Raw genomic sequence first — 19,046 nt, forward strand, 5'->3', positions numbered from 1 at the left:
ACGTTTGGGGGGAGGTGGGCCACTGTGAGGAAATTTTCATCATACTCCTCTTATGCAAGGGGGGTTGTAATACTAATCAAGAAATCACTTACCTTCCAGGAGTTGGGATCGCACGTAGACTCCGACGGGAGATATGTGCTATTGTGGGGGAGGATTGGGCAGGTCACTGCTTTTCGTGAATTGTTATGCACCGAATGTTGATACTCCTGCCTTTTTTCTTGCACTATGGGGTCATGTACTTGCAGTGGACGCTTCCCATATTGTGTGGGGGGGGGGGATTTTAATCTGGCAATGGGGGCTCTTGAAGACAGATCGGAAGGGAGTCATCAGTACAACGTCCAGGCCAGGGATGTCTTGCGGGGCATTGTGGAAGAGGCAGGTCTGGTAGACAGCTGGCGATATGTACACCCCACTGTTAAGGAGGGCACGCATTTCACGGCGCAGGCCCGTACCTGGGCGAGGTTGGATTACATCTTCCTTTCCAGGGGACTAGTGGCTGGATTGCATGGTGTGACACACCTCCCCAGGACATACTCTGACCACTGTCCAGTTAGGGTTGTGTTATCGGTGCCTGGATTGCACCGACCGCGACCACCTTGGAGGCTTTTCCCTTCGGCCCTTTTGGACCCCATCTTTAAGGCAGAGCTGGGCGAAGAAATAGAGGCTTTCTTCCCGAGGAATAGGGGGTCGGTGGACAGTGTGGAAGTGATATGGGAGGCATTTAAAGTTACGATCCGGGGGGTCACAATCTCCAAGAGTTGTGGGGTACTCAGGACTATTGTTCGTACGCTTGCTGACTTAGAAGCCTACCTACGACATCTAGAGCGTAGGCTGCTTGATGGCTCTGACCCTGATCTCATGCACCAATTTAGAGGTAAACTTTCGGAGTACGAGGAAGAGGCGGCCAGGGAAGCGAAGCATAGGGGGAAATACTGGGTGGCTAGAAGGTATTGTGAAGGTGAAAGACCGGGGAAGGTGCTTGCTGCTCTTACGAGACACTAGAGGCATAGTTCGGATGTCTTGGAACTGGTCTTGGCTGATGGTACGCGCTGTACAGACACGACAACTATTCAGGACACGTTTCTGCAACACTACGCACACTTATACACTTCCCAGCACTCAGGAGATGTGAGATATGGGTTTTTTTTAGATGAGCTGTCGCTTTGCTGGCTCTCTGACGATCATAGGGCTTTTCTGGGTAGGCCCCTGGAGGTTGATGAAATCAGGAGTGCCATCATGTCTCTTAATAATGGCAAGGCTACAGGCCTCGATGGTCTCCCCGCCGAATTTTATAAATGTTACGTTGATATTATGGCTCCGGTGCTGCGGGAGGTATTCGAGGAATCCCTTGAGGTAGGGCGCCTACCAGGGTCTATGAGGGAAGTCGCTATCACCTCTTTGCTCAAACCTGGAAAAGATCCCCTTGACGTGGGTTCCTATAGGCCTCTTTCATTGCTCAACTGCGATGTCAAAATTCTGGCTAAGGTATTGGCAACGCGTCTCTCTGAGCTTATGCCCGTTATAGTGCTACCTGACCAGTCCGGGTTTGTGCCTGGTCGGGCGACGTCCCATAATCTTCGAACATTATTCTCCTTGATTCCAACCATAGCTCCAGAGCTCCCGGTGGCTGCTATTTTTCTAGACGCGACGAAAGCGTTTGACTCGGTGGAATGGGGTTATTTAATAGACGTTCTGTGCAGGATGGGCTTTCCCAGAATATTTATATCATGGGTTAAATTACTTTACACTGACCCTATGGCCAGAGTGGTTGTGAATGGTGTGTTGTCCTCCCCTTTCCCGATCACGAGAGGGACCAGGCAGGGGTGTCCACTCTCTCCCCTCCTGTTTGCCATTGCTATAGAACCTCTTGAATGTAGGGTTCGACAATTGCATCAACAGAGTGCGTTTAATTGCCTTCAGCGGCAGATTGGCATATCCCTGTATGCTGATGATGTTACCCTTTATGTGAAGGATCCGCAGTTGAATCTTAACGCGATACTGCGTGAGTTTGTTGTCTTTGGCGGTATATCTGGAGTCCATATCAATTGGCAGAAATCCCAATTCTTTCCACTCACTGCAGCGGTTCATCGTTTCCCACTTGACTACCCCCTGGAGTGGTGTGACTCGGAGCTGCGGTATCTGGGTATTGTTGTGTCGTTGCTCAAAGAGGAGACGCTACGGCTTAATTACGGTGTGGCTATAACGAAGTTAGCAGATAGCATAACGAGGTGGATGTCTTTACCATTGTCTATGGCGGGTAGAGCCTCTCTCATTAAAATGGTGGTGTTACCCCGCTTCCTCTATTTGTTTCAAAACATTCCGTATCATCCTGGGGCTTATTTTTTCTCACTTCTCCGCTCAGAGTTGCTACGGCTGTTCTGGGGGGGCAAACAGCCACGTGTGGCGTGGTCTACGCTGACGCTGCCTTATGTCAATGGGGGCTTCGACGTCCCCGATTTCGAATTGTATTATGTCGGCGCCCAAGCGCACTACGCCTACCACTGGATGCGCCCCACGCCGTTTATGCCTCAGGTGGCCGCTGAACAGTGGGTTGCTCATCCTCTCCCATTGGAGGGCATGGTCCTGGGTAATGTTGGGGATATTGACACACACCAAACGACGGTTACCTGCACTGTTGATGCCTGGAAGCGTATCGCAAAGACGCTGGATGTTGATTTTCTCTACTCGCCTGCGTTGCCTCTGATATATCACCCTGCTCTGTCTCTTCTGCAAGAAACTGGGTTCCAGCGCCAGTGCGGGCGTCTTGCGATACTTACCTGGGGTGACCTGTTTCGTGAGGGTTCCTTCCGTACCCTGGAGCAATTCTTTGGGGGTGGGGCATACTCCCCGCTTGAAATGTTTTATTATGTCCGGCTACGACAAGGCCTGAGGTCACTGTTACCTGAGTTCCCCGGGGAGCCGGTGTGACCCTACCGCTTCACGTGCTGTTACTTTCTGATGGACGTCACTTGGTGTCTAAGTTGTATGGTGCCATCAGGAAACAACGAGCTGCCTCGCCTGGGCGGGCGCGGGCCCAGTGGGATGCTGGGCTTGGAATTTCCATCTCTGATGACCAGTGGAAGTATTGTTGTGGTGTGACCGCCAACATCTCCTCTAGCTCCCGCCTAAAGATCATACACTACAAATTCATACAGCGTTTTTATTACACTCCGGCTAGGAAACTCAGGTTCCGGCTAGCGGAGAATGATAGATGTGCTCGTTGTCATATGCCAGGTGCCGATTTTCTTCATTTGGCGTGGGAGTGTGGGGTTGTTTCGGAGTACTGGGTGCAAGTCCATGATGCTCTTCAGGTTATGACCGACAATGGGGTGCCACTCGACCCTATGGTCCTGTTGTTGGGTTATACCAAGGAGGTGCCAGCGTTATATCGTAGGTTTGTGGATGTTGCTCTGCTGCTGGCAAAGAGGCGTGTGGCCTGTTGCTGGGGAAGGGGCAGAGTACCGCAGTTCGAGGACTGGTTGAAAGATATCCTTTATTGTCAGGACCAATATAATGTTTACGCAGAAATGGTGCCTGTGCGCTGTAGGCCCAGAGACTTTTGGAGCCCACTGCAGGTGTACCTCCTCACCAGGGCTGTGCAGGATTCTGATTCGGATAGTGCGGATCGGGTTGGGGTGGGTTAATGGGGTTTCATTTGTTGGAATTACACGTTTATTTGCCACATGCCCAGTTTACACGATGGGAGGGTCTGTCTATTTGCACTACTGCTTATTTAGATGTATGGGGTATGCTATATGTTCGTCGGCGGGGGAGCGGGGATTTAAGGCCCTCTCCCTTGTGGTGCTGCTTATGATGCCTTACCTCTGGGACTGCTGAACTGTGAGTACACACCCACGGTCCTGCCGCTGCTCTCCTCCTTGAACTGGTATATGCTTGTTATTCGTATTATTGATGTGTTTGTATGCTCTGTACTGATGTGTAACGTCACATGCCACTGCTGTTAACATGACTTCATTTCTGCCCGCTATGCTCCCCCTTCTGGACATGGCACCTGGACATTTCATGTATGCCGCTGCACTACACTACATCTGAATCCTTGTATGCTTTGTATGTACGTTACTGATGATCTCTTGCTTGTCTTCCACTACTTATTGCAAATAAAGGTTTAAAAAAAAAAAAAAGAGATGCACGTCCCTGAGGCAGAGCCGGGGAAACCCAGGAAATGTCCAAAGGATCCTGCGGACGGGGTGGAAAGGAAGAAACGTTAGCAAGTACATCCCGTCCGTCCGAATCAGGAAGTTCATCTAGGTCAGGGAGCTCGGCTTCGTGACAGACACTTCTAACGCCAACTACTCACCTTATGAATATTCTCAGAAGCCAGACTGGACCCTGAGAATCTTCTCACCAATGCTCTGTCATGCCTATTGGTGGCCTGAGGTACCTCCTCTGACTGCATACCCCCGCAATTGATTGAGCAGAGCTTCATATAAGTGCCACCCCTGAGCACAGTTGTCGGTTCTTTTGTTCCGGTGCCCTCGCGCAAGGGTCCTGAGCTCTGCTCCCAACTTTGTCCATTTCCTGGTGACTTCTAAATTATGTCTGGCAGTGTGCTTAAGAGTGATGTCTCCTCTGAAAATGACAGGAATGGAGCTGGGCTGTGACTCTAGCAAGACATTTTTTGGGAGATTGTTGTTGAAATGCCTTTTTTCCTTTTTAAGACTGGTCTTTGAGGCTACATAATAGGCAGAGATATAGAGGCTTCTGGTCAGCAGCGTTTATCTGTTGGTCTGTTAAATTGTCAACCACACTTTACTTCCACCCATTACAGCATGCAACATAGGGCAATGGGCCAGTATGATGCAGTGGGTCAGTCCACTCCAGCTATTGGCTCCCCCTTTGTGTGAGTGAGGGCAATTCACTTCTGCAAACTGTAGTGGTCTTCACAGAAAAAAGTGCACTTTTTTCCGAGCCTAGGCAGCTGCATTGTCCATTTGCCTTGATATGAGTGGCTTTCTATGCATACTTTATTTTTTATTTATTTTACCTTTCAAAAATCTTTGATTGATAAACCAATGGTAAGGTATTTAAACTATTGGTATATAAACTGTCATAAACTATTGCAACATAGCTGCCCATGCTTGAACATGTGCACAAGCAGTCAGCTTTGGTATACTTGGACAAAAACAACCAAGATGGCCATACATTATCACAAAAAACATGGTTGCCTGTTCGCACATGGGCCAACAACTTGTTATAGTTTTTTGCCATAGAGTATGCCTCCTTAAGCATTGAAAAAGTCAGACTCTGTAGCTGGATGTTAAAGACCAGGATTATTGGCTGTCAGTGCTTGTTCAGAAACCTGTTAACCATGCCAATGCTAGCTTCTTTTGATGCCAAAGCTATGAAATGCTAGCTGTTAACAATTTTATATGTAGACCTATGTTACACACTTTTTAATAACTGCATAATGTTAAATTATGTACGAAATACTATTAATGTAGCATGTTATTTTCTGTTGTTTTCTCTCTTCAGAGCATGGGTCATTTTGTATGCCAATGCTTCTTTCTGTTTTGAAAGAGGTAACTGAGACTTGTTTGTCTCAGAATGTGGATGCAACAAATGAAGATGCCACAGCACTCCTTGAAGCTGTTCAGAAGTTGTTCCAGAAAGTTTTGGAAACTGTTGCACGTAAACTGAGAAAGCAGCGAGACGAAGCTCTTCAGGTATTGTTTGCATGTGTGTAGCATTTTTTTAATTGGGTACAAGTGAAACATCTTGCAACTTATTAACATGTTTGAAAATATGCCTATATGGTAAGTTACGTTTGATTTGATTCTTGGTTCATATAACACTCAAATTAAAGGAAGGAATGTGTGGTAGCACCATCAATACAGCTCTTGCCACCATCGGTCACTTGCTGAAACTTTTTGCGAACAGGTAACGTGCCACTCCGAGAGAACCTAGTTTTAGTAAAACATACTGGTTGGTGTTAATCATGTTCCCATTCTGCAAAGTGTTGTATTTCATTTGGGACAATTATTTGACAGTTCTTTGTGAGTATATTATTTTTGGGTGGATACTGCTAACTGCAGATTCCTCACTTTAAAATACCTTGCAGTCGCAAGACAGGATCTGGAAACTTTTCTTAGCAGTGTTCCCACACTCCGCTAAGCTCCACATTGGCTCTATACCTCTATTTAAGTGAGAGTGGAGCTGCATATAAGCACCTTCTGTGTGCGCTGATGTCAGTTCCTTTCTTTCAGTGCCTTTCAAATCAAATCCATAGCTCCTCTCAAGTTTGTTGGCCTTCTGATGACTTCCAAAAATGTGTGCTAGGGAACGATATCACAACCTAAAGCTGCAGGTTTTAAAGCATAGCACGACTATAGAAAACAGATTTCTGTCATTGACCTGCTCCAGGTGTGTATTTAGTGTCAGGGCTCAGGTCATGGCTCGAAATTGTGCTATAGTTGTGCCCTCATGCAGCTGGAGGTGATCTTGGACAGAGAGGCAAAGCTGTACATCGCCGAACATAAGTCGTTGGCCCTTTGCCGAAGTCTCTCTGCAAGACATGGCCGCAGACTCTGTCCCTCTTAAAGTCCTCTGGTAAGTCAAAACAGAAGTCCAAGTGCAGACATAAAAAAACCAAGGTTGACCCAATCTCATCTGCCACTCTAAACCCAAAGAGGTGGTGTCATGATAGAGTTGTTCACCTTCGAAGTCTCTGTGTATGAAGTAGGATCTTCAGCTGACCCCGGGGCGACCCAAGATTCCCATTGTTGACTCTGCAGCAGATTGAAGTCTTCCACAAAACCATGCTGCAGGCGGGGGAGGGCCGCGCCCGGCCTTGGACGTCTGGGGTCGCCTCAGCTTTGCATCGGGAGGCACTGGTCCCACTCGGCGGCCCTGAAAAAGGCGGCGAGCAACACGGCCCGCTCGCAAGGCAGACACCACGCAGGAGGAGCGGAACAGCCAGGTGAGTGCCCCTCTTCCTTCCCTGGGCCCCGGGCGGTGTGGAGCAAAGTTCTGGAGTGGTGGTGACTCGGAGGTCCAGCGGCGGCGCAGAGGCCTGGAGCGGCAGCAGTAGACCGGGGCCTCGATTTTAAGGACACCCAGCCGTGCGTCAGCGCGGAGGCTCGGGCCCGGCAGTAGAGGACACCGGCAGTCTGCCAATGTGGGACCAGGCGAGCCCAGCTGCCAACACAAGGAGCCCCTGCGGAGCGGCTGGGAAGCGGGGGACCAAGCGCCCATTCTCTGAGGTAACGGACAGAAGGGGCCCCCTAAGCAGCAGCGGAAGACAAGCGCCACGCCAGATGCAGGTCAGGGGTGGTTGAGAACTGCTTGAGAGACGGGGGGACCCTGGTGGCGCAGGCCGCGGCTGGGCCTTGACTCAGAGGGCCGCGATAGGGGCCACTGGACATAGAGGTATTGTGCCTGATCTGACTATTCGGCAGCCGATTCGGACCGCGGTGGGGGCCCCCCTGATTGGTGGCATAGGGAGCGGTAACCCGACGAGTACCTACCTGGCCGCCCCAACTCTTAGAGCAGCACACTCATCATGACTCGCGGGGCAGGTGGAGGCGGAGGGGGCCTAAGCAGGGGCCCATTGACAAGTTCACAGGGCCGGGAGGCAGTGCCGGGGCCTCCGGTGGATCCCAGACGACCGGGCCAGACAATGCTGCCCTGATGGTGGCCATTATCCAATCCCGGGACGCGTTTGGGCAGTGGGGTCAGAAGTTACGCTCCTTCGCCAGGACCTGCGGAACACGGTCTCCCGCATCACAGAAGCATCACAGAAGCCGAAACTCTGATATCTGGGGTGGAGGACGATGTGGTGACTCTCAAACGCAAAGTGGCTGCCCTGGAATCCACGCAAAAGGGCCTGGCGCTCCGTTTTGTAGGTTTGCCGGAAGGATGTGAGAAGGGAGATATGGAGGGCTTCCTGACCCAGTGGCTTGAAAGATGGATTTCGCCCGGGGCCCTCTCCAGTTGTTTTGTGATAGAAAGGGCGCACCGGGCCCTGATGCAAAAACCGCCTGAGGGAGCGAGACCGCGGCCGGTGATTGCAAAGCTTCTCAATTACCATGACCGAGATGTGATCAGGCCAGAGCGAAAGAACCACTGCGATATGAAAATCACACAATCCTGATCTTTCCGGACTATACCCGCTTAGTACAACAGCAGTGCCAGTCCTTCACGGCGGCCAAGTCACGTTTGCGCGGTCTGAAAATACAATATGCGCTTCTTTATCCAGCCCGCTTAAGAGTTATCTTTCAATCTCGCACTCACTTCTTTGATTCCCCAGAGGATGTGTTTCAATGGACAGATGAAATTAGACCTGTGAAGCCGCACACTCCCCCGGGACCGGACTCGGACTCTTCACACGATGATACGCGGACACGATCCTCCCGACTTAAGGGCAATTGGAGATCCCGTTCCCGACAGCGGTCGGTTTCAAGCACGGCTTCGGAGACCGCGACTGGAGCGGCCGAGGGACAGAAGAAGGGCGCTCAGAGACATATTGCAGACTGATTGTCTTAATTCCCTCCTTCCTGGGGAGAGAGCATGGGGATAGAGCGAGGTGCCTGTGCCTTGTGTGAAACTGCATGACCGGATGTGGGGCGGTGGGGGGTTGGGGGGGGGGGGGGAGTACATGGGTGGGCGGGGGGGGTTCCTTTCAGGCGAGGGTGGGAGGGAGTAGGTGTTGGGTGAGTTAACTGCAGTTATGGGGTTCCATTGGTGGGGTGGGTTGTCGGTCTCATGTTGGAGGCGGAAGCCACGCTGCACTGCGACAGATACTTCATTGTTTCTTGAGGTATGGGGTGGGGGTGGGGGGGGTGGGGGGAGTTCTGGGGAGTTGGTAGATGTTGGATTGGGGGGGACTGCACGGTTCGGATGCGATGGAGATGGTGGTTGGAAGCACACGTAGATGGTATGTGTTATGGCTGCTGGCTGCGAAGGGTCCATGATGTTGAGCCTGGATAGAGGGGCCGCTGGGCCTGGGGCCACACTTCGGGTCCTTAGCTGGAACATAAGAGGGATGCTGGACAAGATCAAGCGGGGAGCGGTTCCGAAACCGGTTAAAAGAGTGGGGGCGGATGTTGTTATGCTACAGGAAACGCATCTTCTGGGGACTAAAACACTATGCCTTCAGCGCTTTGGTTACAGTCAGGTTTTCCATGCAGGCTTTACTAAGGGGTCTAGAGGCGTGGCCATTTTAGTACACCGCAGGGTCCCATATGTGCACTCCACTCATTGGCAGGACCCACAAGGTAGATACATTTTTATTCAAGGTACACTAGGAGACGAAGATATAGTGTTTGGCTGCGTGTATGCCCCACCCCCTTTGCAGTGGTCCCTGGTTGAAAAGATCTTGACTGTGTGGGCGGCTATCCCAAATGTGTTTGTCATTGGGGGCGACTGGAACAATGTGATTGATCAGGCGCGCGACAGATGCAGGCCTGGGGGGTGACAGTAGTACCTGGACATACCAAATTGCATGATATGATCAGAAATCTTGGTGGGTGGACACATGGAGATATATGAATGGCACGCAGCGTGAATACACCTTCCTCTCGGCAGTACATCACTCATTCTCTAGGCTGGACTACATCTTTGTCCCTCTGGCGGCTCGGAGTAGGGTGGAGGCCGCGGATATTTTGCCACGGGGCTGTCGGACCATTCTCCGGTGGCGCCTGTCAGTGTGGCATCTACAGCTTGGGGATTACCAAGCCCACATGCGGAAAGCCATAGCGCAGTACTTGGCTGAGAATACTGGGACAGTGGCGAATAAGACGACGCTCTGGGAAGCCATGAAGCCCACATTGAGAGGCATAGCTATAGCGTGGTGTGTGGCGGCCAAGAGGCGGCGCAGGGAGACACTTGATCAAGCAGAGGTGGTCATATGGGAATTAGAGCAGCGTGGTAGTTCGGGAGGGGAAGACCGGGTGCTGGAGCAACTGCTGCTAGCGCAACAGTCCTACGCCTTGTTGCTACTTGATGAGGCGCGGCAGATGTGGCTGGCGACCCGGAGAAGGGTGTACCAATGGGGGGACAAATCTGGGACGATGTTGCATAGGTTGTGTCAGGGCCAATTTCAAACCCAGACACACCCCCCCCCCCTCCCCCTCCCCCCCCTTACCCCCCCCCCCCTCCCGAGAATACATGATGAGTCCGGCACACTGATCCCAAGTCGCTCTCAGAAGGCCTTGCAACCTACTATGCCGATCTATATTCCCCGCATGAGTGCATTAGTGAGGATTTGATAGACAAGTTCATAGCGGATTTACCGCCACGGACACTCTCGGATGAAGCCCGTGATAGCCTGGATAAACCTTTGACTGAGGAAGAGCTAGGAACCGCTCTTGGGGAACTCAATACGGGGAAAGCCCCTGGCCCCAACGGCTTCCCCAGTTAATTCTTTAAGAAATTTCATCTCCAGTTAGGAACCCAATACAGAGCGGTAGTGGAAGAGGAACGGGAACTGGGTTGCTTGCCCCAAGACTGGAGACATGCTGAGGTGGTTGTCTTTCATAAACCGGGTCGGCCCCCCGAGCAATACGCATCGTATCGCCCGATTTCCTTATTGAATGTGGAGGCCAAGGTATTAGCTAAGGCTCTGGCCAATAGATTGTTGCCCTACATCTCCGACCTCATACATCCGGACCAAGCCGGATTTATGCCCAAGCGGGCGACGCGGCACACTATCAGGCAGGCCAATGTAGCGGTCGCAGCAATTCAATCATCCGAGGTGCAAGAGGCACTCTTTTTGGCGGACAGGGACTGGGCGTTCGACTCCCTCAGCTGGACGTACCTCTTCTCGCTGTTGCGGCGGCTGAACCTAGGGCCGGTATTCCGGTCATATGTGAAACTGCTCTATACTGACCTTACGGCCTCGGTTCGGGTAGCGGGGGTGGCGTCCTCGACCTTTTCCATCCGGAGGGGCACCAGACAGGGTTGTCCCCTCTCGCCTTACTTATTCGCCCTAGCCATGGAACCCCTAGCCGCCTGGATCCGGATTGACGCGCAGATGAGGGGCTTTGAGTGGACTGGTGACCTATCTGACCGCATAGCACTTTATGCGGACGACGTGTTGTTTTTCCTCACGGAACTTAATAAGTCCGGGCCCCGCCTCATGCGCATCCTACAGATCTTTGGTGAGACATCGGGCCTGTGCCTGAATCCGCGTAAATCCACTCTTTGGGTGTTGGGAAGAGGTCCGTCAGTCGGAGACTGGGCTGCAGAGATCCCGCAGGCGGAATTAAATACCTAGGTGTGTTTCTTACTGAGATCCCAGCGGTGGCTTGGGAGCGCAATGTGGTGCCGGTTTGGGAACGGACTCAGGCGGACATTAAGGTGTGGTCCCGTATGCCGTTGACCATCTATGGCAGGTCGGCCATATTTAAGATGGTTGCCCTGCCCAGGCTGTTATATCAATTGCAGAACCCTCAATACCCGATTCCGCCCTTGTGGTTTTATCGGGTAAACACGGTCCTGGGACATTTCCTCTGGGAGGGCGGCTCCATCAGGGTGGCGCTGCGCACATGTTTCCGATCCACGTACGGGGGTGGACTGGCGACCTCGGACGTACTTTCCTATTATCAGGCGTCCCATCTTCTCGACCTTAATGACTGGTGGTATGGGGACAGGGGAGACCCGGCCTACTCGCTGGAGAGATTACTAATGGAACCACACACATTGCACACGCTGCTCCATGCGCCAAAGGTGCGCAGGTCCTTGCCGACAGTGACGCAGGTTGTGTTCGACGTCTGGCGGTGGGCGCTGAGGCGGATGGGCTGGTGGCGTACCTTGACCGAGGAGACTCCCCTCTGGCACAATGAACGCCTCCCGGGCCTGGCTACTCTGGCGGGATTCGTGGGATGGGATGCTATTGGCATCTCTAGGTTAGGGGATGTTATGGCTGGGACGACGCTTAAATCGTTTCAGGAGCAGAGAGTGGAGTTTGATATGCCCAGCACGCAATTTTTCCGCTACTTGCAATTTCGTCACGCCCTGACTCCGGATCTGGAGGGTTTGACTTCGCTCCCTGAGTTTAGCCCGCTGGAGGCCCGAGTCTTTATGGGGGAGTTAAATACCCAAAAATTTCTCGCATATATCAATCCCTGATCATACATTGCTCCTCGGACTTATGCTCCCTTAAGGAGAAATGGGAGGAGGATGTTGGGCCACTGGAGGAAGAGGATTGGAATGAGGCGCTGGCGAGTTCTCGGGGCGTGGCCATCTCGATTCGTCTTAGGCTGATTCAATTTAAATACTTTCACAGAGTGTACTACACACGACAGATGCTATGGAGGGCAGGACTCATAGCATCCCCAGTATGTACTCGGTGTGGGGGGGGAGGAAGGTATAATCCTTCATACAGTGTGGAGTTGTGGGCGCCTGGAGAGGGTCTGGAGTGGTGTCTAGAATGGTCTGGATGAGGCGCTCGGATGGGTTCTCCCGCGCACACCGCGCTTGGGTTTACTACATGTGCTGGAGGGAGTGGGGGGCAATCTATACAAGAGGCACCTATTACTACTGGGACTAACGATAGCCAAGCGCGACATAGCTAGGGCCTGGAAGGACCCGCAGTCCCCATCACTTCTCGCTTGGAAGAGAGGCCTGGACTTCTGTATGGGGATGGAGAGGCCCATATTTCTGGCTCGCGGCTGCCCCAGCAAACACTACAAAATATGGAAGAGGTGGGCCGACTACAGGGGCATCTGGCTGAGAGCCCCCAGTAGAGCAGGATCCGGATCCAGACATATGAGTGAGAGAGATGACCGGATGGATGTGTGTGAATGGCCTGATCGACCTAATGCTGTGCGGGGGTAGGGTCCTGGGTGGGATAGGAGTGGGGGGTTAGTTGGGGGTGGGGTTAGGGGGGAACGGGTCGGGGGTCTTGTTTCCTGTAATTGTTCCAATTGATTTGATCATACACGTAATGACGGATTGCGTTATTGTACACATTTATTAATGCCTGGCAGATACCTCTGGGGTACAGAGATCTGTGACTATTTCTATGATCTGTCAATAAAATCTGTTTTGAAAAAATGTTCAACAAAACAGAGGTTTGCAACACCTCAGCAGTGGAAAAATGCTACCATAGTTTCACTCTACTTTCCAAAACTGGGGAGGAGTGGGAGCGTCATCCCGTAGTCCGACATTGTTAAGGGTCCAACACCTCTAATATCTGCCACTCACAGCTCATCAATTCGATTGCGAGGCTGAATAATCCTCACTTCATTGCCCTTAATAGCACTGAAGTTTTTCTTCACAATAGCTAGATTTATATTATGTGTCTGGACTAAAGAAGAGGATTATGCTTTTTCAAACCTTATTTACCACCAGAGCAGAAACCACCAGAATGGGTTTGAACTAGAACTTCTTGGTGGATTCTAAATACCAATATGCTGTCCTCTTTATCATCTATCCATTCTTCTAAGAGAAAGTCCTTGAAAGACATGGTACACATGAGCCCCAATGTCTATAGCATCCACTCTGGCATAATCCAGTGAGCTTCTCAATATGGATGAGATCACTTTAAACAACTTATTAATGACAATCAAGTGATTCACCCCAGAGGGCAAAAATCTATGGTCATTTCCTGAAACGCTGGTATGTATCTGACCACTCTTCATTTTAGGAAATATTGCCCCATGCGTTGTGAATTTCTTGTATGAGAGATCCAGTGTTTTGACATCTGAGATCAGGCAATACCACAGATGGTCAGCTTAGCTGAAAGTTCCTTTTGTCAAATGTATTCATTCTGGGGCCACATTTGAAAGAAATTTAAAACTCTATTGACATTCCAAAGATTAGAATATTTAGGCTCTGGAGAAAAGACCGCCTAGTACCTTGAACAAGCTTGCTAACCATCTGGTATTAAACCACCAGCAACGTATTCACCAGCCAATGCCTTGCCAAGATGGCCATTCTATTCGCCATCCCATCTTGGTGTTTTCTGAAAGAAAATTCAGGACATGGACCAAATCTGCCGCAAAGAGATCTAAACCCTTTGCCACACACCAATATGAACCACTTTAGTCTGAATGGTAAAAGCTTGACCGTACCCTTATTAGGTTTTCTGAATGAAAGCAGTAGGGTGGTTCGAAATTCCTGGGGTCAGCCAGCATTCCCTGTAATCCTTCAGGTCATGATGTTCAAGTGATCTTCCCAGGACTTGCTGATGCAGAAGAACTAGGAATCAAACTTGAAACATTCAAATCAGCATTGTCAAAACTAGCTCCACTGTCTGTCTGCCAAACATGAGAAATGGCAAAAAGGCGTAATTCATCCATTTTGACCCACCCTGCAGAATGACAGCACCTCTTCCAAATCCGGTCAACAACTGAAATAGCGGGGAAGTTGGTGAGTCGGCCAAAAGGCAAAGAGGTTTACGTCTCATGATCTCCATCTGTATATCTTTGGCTTTCCTGGAAAATCTCCGCAGTCTAGTTTTCAGTTACTGGCAATGGGGATTTCCCTTAAATTTCAGTCTGGAACCATATTCTAATAGTCTAGGCAGTATTGAGCTGTCACCAGCATCCTGGACTTTGGATAAGCTGTCCCTTTTTTGAAGAAATCAAAAGGTTACAGTGTCGTTGGTAAGGCTTTTTAACAGTAAAGGAATCGCCCAGTAGTTCCAAGCAATTGATGTGTAGTCTCACTTCTTCGTCTCGGATCTCCTTAGGGGGTAATTCTCCTCATCTCGCTCTCCAGCCCCATTGGTCAACATCTGACTACATCACTAGGTTTCTGGAACTGATGAAAATGGCTCTCCCATTCCTGTTTTGTGTGGTCCAGCCATCACTGTATGTCTGCTCAGGCTTCACTTGACAGTCATCCGCTCCAAATATGTTAGTCTTCACAAACATGAGACACTTTACTTCTTTAAAGGGGCCTGTAATGAGCTGTCCCTGTTAAATAGCTTGACTTTACAAAGCCATCCGTCTCTCCAGCCTGGTCAGCTTTCTACACTAAAATGGCTCCTTCATCAGGGCTATCCTCATGTCTTTCTGGATGTTTGTTACCTTCCTCGCAGGCAGCCACAAATTGCGGACCTGGAATCCCGTAAATACCATAATCCAGTTAGGGCACAACCCTGACTTTTTCCCATTTATTTTGTCTGCATTGAATCACCAGTAAAATGTTTTCCAGGAATGCTATTTCATAACCGAAGTCAACCATCTATGAAGCACCACTGTGCCAAGGACTGCCAGAAGGATAGGGCAGTAAACTTGTACACTTAATCCTTCCAAGTGAACTGAAGAAAAACTGCAGTGCAGGACAAAAATGAGGATCATAAGGTGTGCGTTCTTTAGATCCAATTGAATCATCCATTCCTTTTCAATCGGACATTTCTGTCAGATATGTCTCTGAGGTAGTGAATGCTTTCCATCTTGAAATGATGATAGATCAACCACTCGTTGAATTCCCAAAATATGATCACGTTTATTGCCTTTGTTCTATATCCCACTAAATATATAAGGCCTCCTCCTCCCTCAAAATCCTTTGGTGAAGAATCGTCTGTCAAAAAGGTGCTTTCTGCAACATCTTGTGTACCTCCTGATTTCTCAAGGACTCCTTCCTTGAGAAGCGCAGAGGAGATGGACTGCTTTTCTGCCTTGTTGAACTACAGATTTCTGTATGGAACCCTTCCACTGTTTGAAGCACCCCAGGGTACCATTCAGCTACCACCACTTCGGGACGAATAAGGATAGCAGCTATTCTAATAGAAGGTGAAAAATTAGGAAGTTATACTTGTAAAGCATCTTGATGGTTTGTCGGCAGAACAGAAGCTCTGCCTACACATCCTTGGCTAGAGTCTCTTAACAAGAAGTATCCTCTGAATCTCTTTGGATCTAGTCAGACTTTGGCTCTCCTGCAGTCTTTTCCTCTATGTGAGCCTTGGTTGGCAAAGAGTATTGTTGCGGGTCCTCGTACTTTGACCAGCCACTGTGTAAATCTCTGTGGCAAACCTTTGTGGAAGCCTTGTTATTGTTAAGTGCAGTTAAGGTTGTTAGAGGGGGTGTGGCCTCACTGTCGACCAAGAGGGCTGTGCTAGTCTGAAGCTCTGGCAAAGTCGTCTAGGGAATCACTGAAATGTGCTCGGAACCTGTCCTAATACGGTCCACCTTTGGCGGCGGTGCTGAGGTGGTTCCCTGCTGTGGCTAGTCGAGCATGCTGGAGGCTGTATGGTGACAGGGGCTGCGGGTGAGCCTGAGGTTGGGGTTGCCGCTCCCCACCCCCCACCACTTTCTGCAATCTGAACACCAGATTGGTGTTGCCTCCTGGCCCTGGGTCGCCTTGAGGTCCGGCTGGCTGCGGGGCCAGGCTTCCTGGGGGGCGCCATCTCTCTCCAGTGGGCCCCGCCTGCTGCTGACCGCTTCAGCTGTGTGGATCTGTGATGCTGCTGAGCCGGGCCCACTCCTCGATCCTACTCCTGCGAGCCAAGTTGTCGAATTGCTGCTATCTGATCTCCAAGGCCAACAGCACTTCACCCTAGGACTGCACCCCACACCGGGCCTCCTCCCTAGATTCATCATCACCAGATTTCTCCATTTTCACGATCATTACATTGCCCTCAAGCTTGGGCATGAAACTGGCCCACTTCGTTGGTAGGGTGCCGAGATCTCTATATCCTGCTTTCACCTAGATGGTGCAGGACGCTAGCCACAAGTTAGTTGACCCCAAATCCTCCCACAAGAAACTGGGACAGTACTCTAGTGCCTGTGTGCAGCAGGGACGCTCTACTCCAGAGCTTTCCACTCCAGACTCTGAGATGTGCTCTGTCTGACCTGCATGGCTGGCTGGCTGTTTTCCCCATGTTGACCCTGTTCGGGGCTCCTCGGTACACGGCGCTACGCTGAACCAGACACCTCTACACTTCACTCTGGATCCATTTCACACTGTTATTTCTTGATCTGCACTTTTTCCCTGGGATACCGCCGTGACTGTGCCAGCCCCCAGTGGTGTACACACTAATGGTTGACGTTTTCCTTTGGTTGAATTGTTGGGTAGTTTATTTGGGGATTCACCAGTGCTTATATTGTGTGGTGTGGGAGAGGGGTGCTTCACATGCACAGTCATGAGTTTGCTATCCATTGATCACTCATAGATGTGACCCACATGCACTCTTAATTCACCATTTATAGAATGTACACTGATGTCATGGAACATTAAAGGCCTCAAAAACCCTTTCAAGGTTAAGCAGTTTATTACGCTATCTTGAATGTCATGGTGCGGACATCGCGTTCTTGCAAGAGACCCACCTTTCACCGGGCAGATCCCATACCTTTGCATCCTATTGGGGTCCAATATTTCTCCTTCTACAACACCTATTCCAGAGGGGTCTGCATTTTATTTTATAAAAATTTCCCTTTTCACAAGGCTACTGCGATTTTTCACGAACATGGCAAATACGCTTTGGTAACTTGGACACTGGCGGGCAAATCGGCCCTTTTGGCAAATATGCACCAAACATAGACTCCCCTTGAGTTTTTCCAGACGTTACCCACACAAATTGGACTTTGACCATCTCATATTCGGGGCGACCTTAATCTTTTAATGAACCTGTCTTGTGAGTCATCCGCTAATGCTCCAATTGGTAAACTACATTCCCTCTGAAGACCTGCTAGAAATCTGCACTACGTATACTCTCATTGACGCCTGGTGTCTAAAAGGCACCTACTTGCGGGTGCACACTCACTACTCTGCCCCACATGCCACCTGGACCTGTATTGATGCACACTCAGATCATGCCACTATGCTAGCCACTTTCCACATTCCATTTGGAGGTGCTTGCTAGTCTGAAGCTCTGGCAAAGTCTAGAAGAACGGTCACCCAGGCCCTCGTCAGCAGCAGGCTGGACTACGGAAATGCCCTCTACGCAGGAGCCCCGGCCAAACTGCTGAAACGACTGCAAAGCATACAGCACGCCTGGTCCTCGACATCCCTTGCCACAGCCACATCACACCCCACCTGAGAGATCTGCACGGGCTTCCCGTCAACTAGAGTATCACCTTCAAGGTCCTCACCCACGCACACAAAGCACTTCACAACACCGGACCAGCATACCTCAACAAACGGATCACCTTCTACGCCCGAACCGCCAGCTCCACTCCGCCGACCTCGCCCTCGCCACCGTCCCCCGCATCAGGAGAGCGACCACCGGCGACAGATCATTCTCGTACCTCGCCGCCAAGTCCTGGAACACCCTCCCCATTCTCCTACGGCAGACGGAAGACCTACTAACCTTTAGGAGGCTACTCAAAAGCTGGCTGTTCGAGCAGAAGCACCCCCCTCCCCCACCCAGCGCCTTGAGACCCTCACTGGTGAGTAGCACACTTTACAAATGTCCTGATTGATTGATTCCCTGGGGGGGGGGGCAGTAAGGCTCCACGCTTGGATGGCTTCACTGGAAATTTTTGTAAACGTTTCAAACACTTCCTGGTGCTGTGGTTGCTTGCGATGTACATGACTAGAGTCAGAGTCAAAAATGTACATGACTACCGGGTTACTCGCCCTGACATTACAAGAGGTGATTATCACCTTACTCCTTAACCCAGTTAGACCCTCATTATGGTGGCTCTTACCGCCCCTTTTTGCTATTAAACTTCGACAATAAGATTCTTGCCTAAGTACTATCTGACCGCCTTGTGTTATTAATGGACCAAATAACCTTCCCTACACAATCTGGGTTTGTCCTGTACGGCTCTACCTAATTACATTTACGTATAATGTTCTCAGAACTTAACATGATTTCTCCAGACACTCCAGCAGTAGTTGCCCTCCTGGAAGCGGAGAGGGCCTTCGACTCACTGGAGTGGCCGCTCCTCCATGCCACATTACGTAAGCTGTGGATTTCGATAGGATTCTCTTTCCTAATTAATCTCTTCTATTCCGCCCCAACAGCAAGTCTTAGAACTAACTCATCAGTCACTCGTTCGTTTCCTATTAACCGGAGAGCCCTTCAGGGGTGCCCGATATCCTCTCTACTATTCATCATAGCAATGGATCCTCTCGGCCGATACCTGCAGTAGGATCATATGGCACCGCAGCCTACAATTCCAACCTGTACGGTG

General features: G+C 50.4%; 1 protein-coding gene across 1 annotated transcript in view; it reads left to right on the forward strand.

Moving 5' to 3' along the window:
* LOC147669133 (condensin-2 complex subunit G2-like) overlaps positions 1 to 19,046 on the forward strand; it is a 399,698-nt gene that overhangs the window by 305,958 nt on the left and 74,694 nt on the right. Inside the window, exon 23 of the mRNA XM_086948201.1 lies at positions 5,494 to 5,684. Coding sequence (XP_086804327.1) covers positions 5,494 to 5,684 — 191 coding nt within the window. The remainder of the gene's footprint in view (positions 1 to 5,493; positions 5,685 to 19,046) is intronic.

Source organism: Lissotriton vulgaris, unplaced genomic scaffold (assembly GCF_964263255.1).
Source record: "Lissotriton vulgaris unplaced genomic scaffold, aLisVul1.2 SCAFFOLD_836, whole genome shotgun sequence".
Lineage (NCBI taxonomy): Eukaryota > Metazoa > Chordata > Amphibia > Caudata > Salamandridae > Lissotriton > Lissotriton vulgaris.